Genomic DNA, 12,004 nt, shown 5'->3' with positions numbered 1-12,004 from the left:
TAACCATGGTCACATGAGGGCACCACATCTGTAAAAAAGAGTTTTGATATCTTCATGTTAGTAAGCATGGTGTATTTTAGATCTAAAAATCATATTTCAACCATTTGTATTAGATTATCACCCAACATTACTTTTTATTTTAGTAGCAACTGAACTGGATTCATTTTTTGTAAAACTATAATTGAATACTGATTAAAACTTTACCAAAGATTTTTCACTTTTGATTGATAAATTTAAATCACTAGATAAATCAAAGTGAAGAAGGTAATTTTAGGTACATTATCTGCTTAAGGCGCCATTATGCATTCATCCAAACAACATCTATTTTGTTCCTGTCTATTTGTTCTTGTTTTAATCCTAACACCAGGAAATGGAATCAGTAATTCAGAATTCTATCTGAGTTATTTCTTTGTGTGGTTTGTGCATACAATTTATTTTGTGTATGTATATGTAAAAGTACATTGTTGCTTGAGTTTTGTGAGCAGTATAAAACACATTTTCATCACAACTGTTGTTCATAAAGATGAATGTCCAACAGATTTCTCCTTAGAAAACTTGGCTTTTCAATGCGTTTCATTGGGCCAAATCCTGAGTTTTTACTTAGGGCAGGTCTACACTAGAAACTTTTGCAGTTTTACTAATGACCATTCAGGATGATGGTTTAAGACATTTCTATATTGTTAAAAGCCAAGTGTAGGTACATTTATATATTGCCATAAAAGTGCTTTGACCAATATAATTTATTTCACTGAGGGAACCTGTATAAGCTGCATCTACTCTAAGAGGGGTTGCTGATAGATATTTGCTGGTATAGCTATGTCGGCAAACGTTTTCTAGTGTACACCTGACTTTACTCTTTACTCAGGCAAACTCAAAGTTCCATGGGAATTTTACCTGAGTAAAGACCTCAGAAGTTGACCCAGTGCACTTAGTTTCTGTATAATGCAGTGTGGGATTTCTCATAACAAAGGAGCTTGTAAAGCTCTGTTGCAAAGAAACTTTTCAGTGACAAGCATGCAATTCTATATGTCTGTCCCTTTCAATTTGTTTCTTTTTATTTACAGAATGGTTTGTCTCCATTGCACATGGCGACACAAGGAGATCATTTAAACTGTGTTCAGCTTCTGATTCAGCACAACGTGCCTGTTGATGACGTCACTAATGACTATCTGACTGCACTGCATGTTGCCGCCCACTGTGGCCACTTCAAAGTTGCCAAGGTTCTCTTGGATGAGAAAGCTAATCCTAATGCCAAAGCACTGGTGAGTACGCAGTGGGTTACTAGTCACAGCTAAACGGTTTTCTAAAGTTGCAGTGTCTAATATTTGAAAGTTATTTTCTGTTGGTTGAAAGTTTACAGGGTCTGACATTCAGTGAGGCTAATGCTGTATTTGTAGAGTTCAAGAGAAGTTACTGTAGCTCTAATTTGATATTAACTTTTTTTCTTGTGCAGTCTGTGTAACTGTTGCTTATGGATAGTTAATAGTGATTTATGTAATTTCTAGTGTAACCAGAGCCCCTTTGCATTTTGATATTTATTGTGATTCTCTAATTCTGAGTAGAATGAGTGACTGCAATCTTAACTGCTGCAGTTGTCAGCCTGGGAGAAATTCTGATTTTCTAAACATTTGCAAAGAGGAAATGAATAAGTGACATTTAAAATAAAGAGGATATTTGAGTACACAAAGTTCTGAAATTTGCAAAACAAGAATAAGTAATGTAACAAATATCCAGTATTCTTACTGAGTTGCATCTTTGTACTCACTTCTCTACATTAAAAACAAAACAAACTGCCTTTTCATACAAATAAACTGTTTCCGAATGTGTGTATATATTGTTTTAAGGTATTCTCATGGCTCACTTTGTAAAGAAATATGTCTGTATAAATATACCTTTAATAATCATCCTAAACAAATTTAAATTCTTACAGTAATTGTACTGTACTTTGGTGTTGTACTGGGCTCAGGTCAATGCTGTTAGGCAGTTGATTTCATAAGTACTACATGAGTTCTGTACGGAACTACAAACCTCTACACAATCAGGGTTGGTTTGATTCTTTTTTTTACAATTGACCTGATTTACCAGGTTCATTGCTCTCTCAGCCACTCTCTTCCATATAAACCCCTCATCGTATCTTCATTGCTTTGGGGGAAGGCCATTGTACTATGTCTGTCCCTTTGGTGAGTGCAGAATTCTGCTTGGCTTCTAGTCCTGTAATATTTATTTTGGCTGCATTCTGAAATTACTGAAGTCTCATTAAATATGTCAGCATATCTTGGGCAGGGTTGCTGGATGGCAGCCAATCACTTGTCTGGATCAGATAGCCATAAATCTCCTTATCCCCCAACTCATTCATGCATAGGGTCAGTTTCTCTATTCCGGCTAAGGCACAAGAATTGGGGAGGGAGTAAAAATGATTTTCAATTGTACCTACTGTATTCTGCATCTCAGAGCAACCTCAGAGCTGTTCTAAGTTGTCTTGTCTTATAGCAGCTTCCTAAGGACCATTATACTAATAAAAAATAACCAGAATGCAATGCACTCTGATCAAGTTGCTTCTTCTGTTGATACTTCCATGATGTGCCTTCTTTGCTGAGGACCTCAAAAGACAGGGGGCAACACAGAGCTGTTTTGGTAGTTCTCTGCCACCCAAAGAGCCCCCTTACATCCAGATATTCCTGGTGACCAGTTTTGTCACAATTATGCTTCATTTGGCCCATTTTCCAGTTCTTTAGTACTAGTTTCTCCGGGTCATTATCCTATATTAATGGGCCCAGATAAATGGAGGCTCTGTTTATACTTAAGTGGAACATACACTTGCACTGATTGAATGCTATGAAGGCATGTGTTGTATCTAGTGTTATTGTAGCCATGTTGGACCCAGGGTATTAGAGAGACAAGGTGCATGAGGTAATATCTTTTATTGGACCAACTTCTGTTGATGAGAGAGACAGGAGCTCTGTGTAGCTTGTAAGCTTGTCTCTCCCACCAACAGAAGTTGGTCCAATAAAAGATATGACCTCACTCATCTTGTGTGTCTATGAAAGCATATGGCATTCTATACTACTGTAGCTAATTTAGTTAATTTTCATCAGATTTGAGGCCCAATTCGGTAACCTGTTTTTAAAACTTCTCTGTGGAAGCTCTTTTATATGTATGTATTGAAGATACTATTGTAAGCAGCACATTACCAGTCTTGGATATTCTGGATAGCTTGTTTTCTTGTTTCACTTGGTTTCTTTTCTGTTTTACCATTTAATCACAAATAAGGTGGCAGTTTTAAACGTACACTATACAGGTTGTAGAAATATTTTTCTTTAGAATATATTGTATTAGTAATATATTTCATGTGAGAAAATGATCTTATTAAAATTAAGTTAATTGGCACAAAAATAGTGAAAGAAAAAATAGTGACTAAAATAATTCAGTAAAACAAACTTTAGTAATGGCGTAGGTGGTATATAAAAGTATTTCCTTTCTCATTAACAGAATGGTTTCACACCTCTTCACATTGCCTGCAAGAAGAACAGAATTAAGGTTATGGAACTTCTCCTGAAACATGGTGCATCTATCCAAGCTGTAACTGAGGTAAGAAGCATTGTTTGCATGTATGGCTTGGTTTCTAGTGCCAATGCAACACTCTTCAATTAGACGATACATGTGCATTGCTTAATAAATATACACTATTAAAAGTAAAAAATGATTTTCAACTAGATAGGAACAGATTAACAAATGCAAACAGAAATATACTCGTTACACCATCGGATCAGAACACCTACATAATGAATTTATTTTAAAATACAAAGATGATATCTCATCAGAAGAAATGGGGCAGATTTTTAGAAAGGTTCTCCATATTTCTTCCTGCAGTTTTATACACATGGAGTGAAATTCACTCCCATGTAGAAGGTCAACAAAAACCCTATTTTGAAGGGTTATGCGTAGGGCCCTACCAAATTCATGGTCCATTTTGGTCAATTTCATGGTCATAGGATTTTAAAAATTGTAAATTTCATGATTTCAGCTATTTAAATCTGAAATTTCAGTGTGTTGTAATTGTAGGGGTCCTGACCCAAAGAAGCTGGGGCGGGGGGGAGGCACAAGGTTATTGAAGGGGGGATTGCAGTACTGCTACTCTTACTTCTGTGTTGCTGCTGGTGGCGGCACTGCCATCAGAGCTGGGCAGCTGGAGAGCCAGGGCTGCTAGTTGGTAGCTCTGAAGGCAGAGCCACTGCCAGCAGCAGCGCAGAAGTACGGATGGCACGGTATGATATTGCCACCCTTACTTCTGTGCTGCTGCCTGCAGAGCTGGGCCCTCAGTCAGCAGCCACCACTCTCCGGCCACCCAGTCTGAAGGCAGCGCAGAATTAAGGGTGACAAAGCTGTGACCCCCACTAAAATAACCTTGTGACACCCCCCTGCAACTCCCTTTTGGGTCAGGATCCCCAGTATAAGAAACGTTGGTCTCCTCCCATGAAATCTGTATAGTACAGCGTAAAAACACACAAAAGACCTCATTTCACAGGGGGAGACCAGATTTCACGGTCCGTGACGCGTTTTTCATGGCCATGAATTTGGTAGGCCCCTAGTTATGTGGTTCATAGGCCTTGTGATAGCTCTGCATAGAGATGAAATTCATCTACAGTAATTTGTGATTACAAATCAAATAGACATCAGTCTGCTATTACTTAGGGCTGCATATGATTGTGCACACACAATTGCTGGCAAAAATTTAGAGGCCAAATGAAACTGCACTGGAAATTTGGTCCTATTTGTGTGCAGAGCCCTGTCAAGTTAAGAATAACGGCCACTTGTATAAAGGTGAGATAACTATACAAGGAGTCAAGTTAGAAAAAGGATTAGCTGCTCCATTAAGGAAATTAAACAGGCTACACTTGGGAACAGTTTACCTCTCAGAGCTTTGAAGTATGAATTTGTTTCCATTTTTTAAATTATTCAATGGAAAATCAACCAGTACTTTACCTAAATGACAGGATGATAAATGGAAAACTTTTCTGCATGAGGTTATACTTTCTTGAATAAGTATCAGGGGGTAGCCGTGTTAGTCTGTATCTACAAAAACAACAAGGAGTCTGGTGGCACCTTAAAGACTAACAGATTTATTTGGACATAAGCTTTCGTGGGTAAAAACCTCACTTCTTCAGATGCATAGAGTCTTTCACTCTATGCATCTGAAAAAGTGAGGTTTTTACCCACGAAAGCTTATGCCCAAATAAATCTGTTAGTCTTTAAGGTGCCACCAGACTCCTTGTTGTTTTTCTTGAATAAGGATCTAAGTAGCGTTTCCTTAAGGGAAGCAGACATCTTGGTCTTCCTTAGGGAGGCTTTAAGCAATGGCCCCAACTGGTTTGTACTAGCTAAAGGGGACATGAATCTGACTTTCAGGTCATAGCTTGAAGCCCCATCAGTACATGAATGAGAGGCACAGACTGAAACTTAAGTAAAACAGACACTGTCTTTCTTCTCCTCACTTGTGGCTTTCTAACCGTGAAAATAGGCAGTTTGTAGAGCTGTGTGATTAACTGATTTTTCATTTCACTGGCAGTTCAGAAAAATAGAGAGGGAAATTTGGTTCAGGGCAAACTGTAACCAATTTTTTTATTTATTTTAGGCATAGTAAAAAAAAGAGTAAAAGTTTCATTTTGGGCCAAATAAAACATTTTATTTGGGGATTTTTTTCACCTTTTTAATAAAAGCAAAAGAAACGAAGGCTAGGTACCAAAAAACAACTAAACCAAAAAAAAAAAAAAAAAAGAAAAGAAAAGGAGGAAGTGGTGGTGCTCCTCTTATACCCAGCAGCACAGTGATTAGGGTACTCATTTGAGACGTGGAAGATCCATGTTCAAATCCCCTCTCTGAAACAGGGGCTTGAACCCAGGTGTCCACCTACTTAGGTAAGTGCTCTAACCGCCAGCCTGTGGTGCATTCTAGCATGGGTCTCTCTCAGACTGTGAAGCTGTTCCACTTTGTATAAAATACTTGAATAATTGTTGAGTGAGAGAGAAAGAAAGACTGACTCTGTAGCCTGGTGTTAGGGCACTTACCTTGGAGGAGAAACATCTGGATACTGGTCCTGCTCCAATGACTATTTAATTATTTATACAAAATGGAACAGCTTCGGAAGGGAAGACTGAGAGAAACCTGCCCCAAAATATCGTAGAGCCTGGTGGTAGGACACCTGGTTCAAGTCCCTGCTTCAGAGTGGGGATTGGAACTGGATCTCTCACTCCCAGGTGAGTGTCCTAATATCTGGGCTATTGGATATAAGAAGGGGAGGCATTTGCTGCCTCCTTCTCCTCCTGGGTTTTTTGTGAATGGCACCTAAAATCCCCTTGTGAATGTGGCCTGAAAAATGGAAATGTTTCATTTTCAATGATGTTGAAACAGTTCATTTTGAAACTTCCAAAAATATTTCATTTTTTATTTTAAAACAATTTTCTGAAATTGACATGAATTCAAACAATGTTTGGGTTGATCCAACTATGAATCTTTGGGCCAAAAATGTAGCTCAGCTGTAATTGTCTGAGTCTAGGTGATCTTATCCACAAAGGATTAGAAAATATAACATAAAATGCTCAACTCCATTATCTGGTGAAGACAGCCCAGATTAATAAGGTTATCCACAACCCAGAAACAGTTCTTTCAACAGGAGAATTGCAGGTGTTATGGTGGAAGAATAATTTCTTCATATATTGCACTTGGTCACCACTCCTGCTCTGTCTTCCCTTCCACTTCTATCATTAGCCATTAGTATATCATGGTAACCTGTGATGGTGACGCTGCAGAGGAGGATATTTTGGAGCCACTACATTTGCAGTCATGAACAAAGATGGTTTAATCTCTTATGTGGCTATCAGTACATTGGCCAGACAGCTGCACAGTGTTCTTCACTGGCTGCAGGTTGAGAACCACTATGCCCCCCACCTAACTTCCCCCCCACAAATCCCTATGCTCAGTGCCCTCTGCCAAGAGACCCCTCCACAGAGTGGGGCCAGGAGCTGGAATTGGGGCTGGGACCCTAACCCCAGGCCCTGCTGTGCAGGGGCCACCTACGACTCCGATCCCCCTAGCTGCCCGGACCCTGCTGCGGGGGGCCAGGGGGCAGCCAGCTGTGCAGACCCTGAGCCCCACTGGCTGCCCAGATCCCGAGCCCCACAGCAGGGAGTTGGGGGGCAGCTAGCCGCCCGGACCCCAAGACCCACTGGCACCTGAGCCCCGCAGAGTGGGTAGCCAGGGCCCTGACTCTGGAGCCCACTGTGGGGGAGCAGGCAACAACTGGCTGCCTGAACCCCGATCCCCGCTGAGGGGGCAGCCAGGATTCTCACCCATAGCCTGCTGCAGGGGGGCAGGTGGCAGCCAGCTGCCGAGACCCCAAGCCCTGCTGTACGGGACATCCCAGAGCCCCGACGTATGGCAGGGGAGCTGACAGCCTGGACCCCAGAGCCCTGCGGCAGGGGAGCTGGCAGCCCAGCCAGGCAGCAGGGCAACCCGGAGCCTGCTGGATGGCAGGGAAGTCTGCTGCCCAGACCCCGAGACCCGCCGGGAAGGAGCATCTAGGACCCCCGGCTCCACCAGGTCCATGAGCCCCACTGTGCATGGCCGGATGGCAGCCAGTGCATGGGACATGGGTCCAGCGGTAGCCTGCAGTAGGGCAGACTGGAGCCCTCAGCCTTTCGCACACAACTGAGCTGGGCCACAGCTGTGTGCTAACTGGGCCACATGTGGCCCACAGGCCCTGGGTTGAGAACCGCTGAGTTAGAGCTAGTAACAAACTAGATTCTTTGGGCCACATCCTCTCTCATGCTGGCTTTTCCAGATTAGGAGACAAACTTGCAGTTTCCTATTCACAGTTCTGATGAAATGGGATGAGGGGTTATTTACCAAAATCAAGAGATCTTCTGAGATCCATAGAGATCTGGTACCTCTTTATAAATGATATCCTTCCCCGTGGAGCACAGCTCCATTAGAGAACATACAGACACTTGCTGATTTCCACCGCAGCTGTGCAGCAGCAGCTGTGAAGGGGGCTCTGGGGTTCTAATGCTGCTTGGAGAACTATTAAATATTAATTGGATTTCTGATGGGAAATCCTTGGGGTCAGCAAGGGAGTGTGCCCAGTTGAGTGGCTGATCCCCTGTCTGTCCCCCCAAATCCTGTGGAAGGGCAGCCCCACAGAGTTCTAGTGCTGGAAGTCTGCGTAGTTTCAAGGAGAAAGGAAACGTTCTGTAGAGCTAGCACTCTTCTGCACTCTGCAGTGGTTTTGAATTTGTCTCCTCTCATGGAAGTAGATGGATAACATTGACCAATATGGGCATTTTCATTTACTTGGAAAAAAATTGGAGGTGGTGGGGAGGAACGACCGTAAATCCACCTGCATTAACCCTGTGTTTCAGCAAGTTGCATCTTCATACCAGAAACAATTGTATCCATTTCTTTCCAGTCCAGTATTGATTTGTAATGAAAATTTCTTTATTTCCTTTAAAAAATGTTAAATTTAATATAAAAGCAAAATTTTAAGTGGAAGCAAAATTTCACCTTCCTCCTTAATGTATAGATTTTAGTGAATTGCTGAACTAACTATAATGTTTATTATTTATACCCCTCAATCCTAAGCACATATAAAGCCCCAATTCCACATGTGCTTATAGCTAAATATTTGTGTAAGTCTTTCCAAGATCAAGGCCTTGTTCGGTCATTTGAAAACAGCAAGCACTGGGGTATGTTGATTTTTAAACTATTCAGTGTCTCCATGGTTTGTTCAAAGAAGATAATGTAAAACTAGCAAGTTAATTTTGCTTGTTTGTTTGTTTTTAGTCGGGCCTAACTCCAATCCATGTTGCAGCCTTCATGGGACATGTAAATATTGTGTCACAGCTGATGCATCATGGAGCATCACCCAACACTACCAATGTGGTGAGCAATGACTTTCTTCTCAGTAGCATGGAAAACACATTTTTAATGAACTAGAATCTCTGATATTGGTATTTATTTAAGGGTCCAATACTGTAAGGTGTTGACCATCTCTTGAGAGGTGATCAGCACTCATAGCTCCTCAAGAAGTCAGTGGGAGTTGTGAGAGCCGAGGATCCCTCAAGTGTGTTTACAGGACCCTGGGAAAATTTTGCTTTAGGCCTGATCTACACTTAAAATTTAGATTGACCTTGTTATCACTGCTAAGAGCCATGGGTAAGCTGACCTAACCCTGGTGTAGTGCAGGTAGGGCAACAGAAGAATTCTTCCATCTCCCTAGCTTCCACAGCATGGGGAGATGGATTACCTACATTGACTGACAAACCCTTTCCGTCAGGGTAGGAAGCATCTACATTCTGGCACTACAACAGTATAGCTGTGGCATTGCAGCTGTAGTGCCTTTAGTGTAGATATGGCCTTAGTTTTATCCTGAACTGATTATATTAATCTATTTATTTGCTAACCTAAAGAATGAGAACGCACTCACTATAGCTTAACTTAGCACATCTAATTTTTGAGAAGTGCACTTGACTGCTTGAGCTCTGCTTCCCCAGAACACCAGAGGCCTTACCATTTAAGGCAAGTTCTGTTGTTGTCAACAGATTGCAGCAGATTGTCAGGACATATTGCATGTGTCCATACAGCCGTACAAGTGCACTTTTACTGGCGGAGCGCTGCATGCCCCAGGCTCCCAGGGAAGTGGTGTTTAGGTGTGTACTTGACAAACTACACTCATTGCTTTAGGAAAAAAGAAGGATGTAAATTTGAATCCTTCTTTTATAATTTGGCATGAAAGTATCTCTTCAAAACAGAGAGATGGACACTATCAGAAGAAAGCACTGTATAGATGGTTTGTTCTGTAAACAATATTAAATTATGCACACATGCAGCACCATCTGTAATTTAGGCAACATTTGGATTAAAAGATCCAGCAAAGTACAAAAATCAAGAAAACAATTTCCCTCTTGAAATCATTCTGGTTTCCTTGGATATGCATCTTTTGTTAAGCCTTGGATTTATGTACTTAGTAATGATTTTTTATGTTCACTCAACCGAGTGCTTGTCAGATCACAACAGACATTTGGGTCATGGGGCATAACAGCAGGAATGTAGAGGAAAATCAGCACATCTGAATACATAAAATTTGCAATCATTCTAAATGTTTGACCAACTGAGTGGTCATTTAATTGACATCATTTTAACATTGTAAATGGACTACAAGTGAACAAGATCTTTGTTTTCTTTTCAACAAAAGGAGAGAACACTAATGTACTATCCTATTAGCATACTGATGCTGGAATAAATTACTTTCCAAGGTATAGCTCTAGAGGTCAAATATTGATTTGCTTCCACATCCTGCTCACAAACTACTCCGTAAAAAAAAAAAATCATGTGGTGATTATTTTAAATTGGATCATGAGGTTTCTTTACTGATTAAACATGTTGTTGTTTTTTACTGAATCTTTGACTGTGTTTTGCTTTCACTACTACATGTTAGAGAGGAGAAACAGCACTACATATGGCTGCCAGAGCTGGCCAAGCAGAAGTTGTTCGATACCTAGTACAAAATGGAGCTCAGGTAGAAGCTAAAGCTAAGGTAAGGTGATATTCCACGTATAATAAATAAACAAAGGGTACACTTAGCAAAGCCAGGACGTTTTGCCAATTAAAGTGAAACATTTTCTTCCCAGCCTCTGGGGAGGGAGCAAGGAAGTGAAACCGTGTGTTGGTCTTTATATTGTGGTAATGATCTTTTTTGTTTCTGTTTGGTGCTCAGATACTACGGTGAGGGCACTACAAATGTATAGATAAGGTAGATGGGGTCAAGCTGATACTGATGGTCATTTTTCCCTTCAGTTTTACTGGATGGGGGGGAAATTGTTTTTATTATGTGTAAAACTATCATCCCTGTGCCATAGGCATCTGCTGTCATCTCACAAAGCTTTGTTCTGTATACATTCAAAAAATAAATATACTTTGAAAGAGTGCTTCACACAGGTCTCCAGACAGTGCTAACATCACTGGAACACCTATAAGTCAGATGTAGTAGCCTTGCAGAGAAGAAAGCAGTGATGGTTGGACTGCCATGTCACAGTCAGGCAAAAAATACAGTGGTTTCAAAGCAATAGCAATTTACCTGTAGGAATTTCTCCATAATAGATCAGATATTAAGGAGTGGATGATTGAAGTAGGATGTCTCAATTGGAAAAAGGTGCTGTCACCAAAGAATGGATAATTAAGTACATTTGGGTTATTCCTAGTCTCTTTGTGGGGAGGAACAAGGGGAGGTGGTGTGACATGGTAGGATAGTTTGTTGAAGACAACTGAGATTGCTTGGAACCAAGATCGTGCAATGTGGAAGTGTAGGAAAATGTCAGTACATAATTTACAGAAACAACTAATGAAAGAAGGTGAAATGATCTGGTAGGCCCCTGGTGCAAGGTCACAGACTACACTTAAGTGTCTCAATCTATTTATTTTTCTTCACTGAAAATAATCTGTGAGGCTCTTCTCAGAGCAACTCCTAAGCCTAAGTACAGTGGCATTGCTGTTCTGAAATGAGTCATTGCAATCTCTATAAAAGAACATGGATTTCAGTGCCACATAATTTTTGTAGTATTCTGTTTTTAAAAAAATAATAATTGAACAGAACCAAGTATAACAGGCACCCTTACTTTTTTTTTTTTTTTAACAGATTTGAAACTTTTTACCAGTTTCTCTGGAATTCCCCATTATTGAGACAGAGACTATGAAAGGAATTGCTCACTTCTAAATAAACATAAAAGATGTGTTTTAATACATAAAATAAGGAAATTAAGTGCCAAAGATTCTCACTCCATCCCAAACTCCTTCTGGTGTGATTAGATATTGCAGGAGGTCATAGAACAGGTTAAGATCTTTGGACTAGATTTGTAAAGGTATTTAGATGCATAGTGGGGTTTTCAAAAGCATCTAGGAGCCTAAAATTCATTGATTTCATTGGGTGTTAGGTGCCTAGATGCTTTCGAAAATC

General features: G+C 40.6%; 1 protein-coding gene across 4 annotated transcripts in view; it reads left to right on the top strand.

Moving 5' to 3' along the window:
* ANK3 (ankyrin 3) overlaps nucleotides 1–12,004 on the top strand; it is a 280,404-nt gene that overhangs the window by 127,888 nt on the left and 140,512 nt on the right. For all 4 annotated transcript variants that reach the window (XM_054035313.1, XM_054035315.1, XM_054035312.1 and 1 more), the window contains exons 10-13: nucleotides 1,065–1,262; nucleotides 3,490–3,588; nucleotides 8,836–8,934; nucleotides 10,490–10,588. In XM_054035313.1, coding sequence (XP_053891288.1) covers nucleotides 1,065–1,262; nucleotides 3,490–3,588; nucleotides 8,836–8,934; nucleotides 10,490–10,588 — 495 coding nt within the window. The remainder of the gene's footprint in view (nucleotides 1–1,064; nucleotides 1,263–3,489; nucleotides 3,589–8,835; nucleotides 8,935–10,489; nucleotides 10,589–12,004) is intronic.

The sequence above is a fragment of the Malaclemys terrapin genome, chromosome 7 (genome assembly GCF_027887155.1).
Source record: "Malaclemys terrapin pileata isolate rMalTer1 chromosome 7, rMalTer1.hap1, whole genome shotgun sequence".
NCBI lineage: Eukaryota > Metazoa > Chordata > Testudines > Emydidae > Malaclemys > Malaclemys terrapin.
Note: the sequence above shows the minus strand (reverse complement) of the source record. Positions and strands in the feature narration are given on the sequence as shown.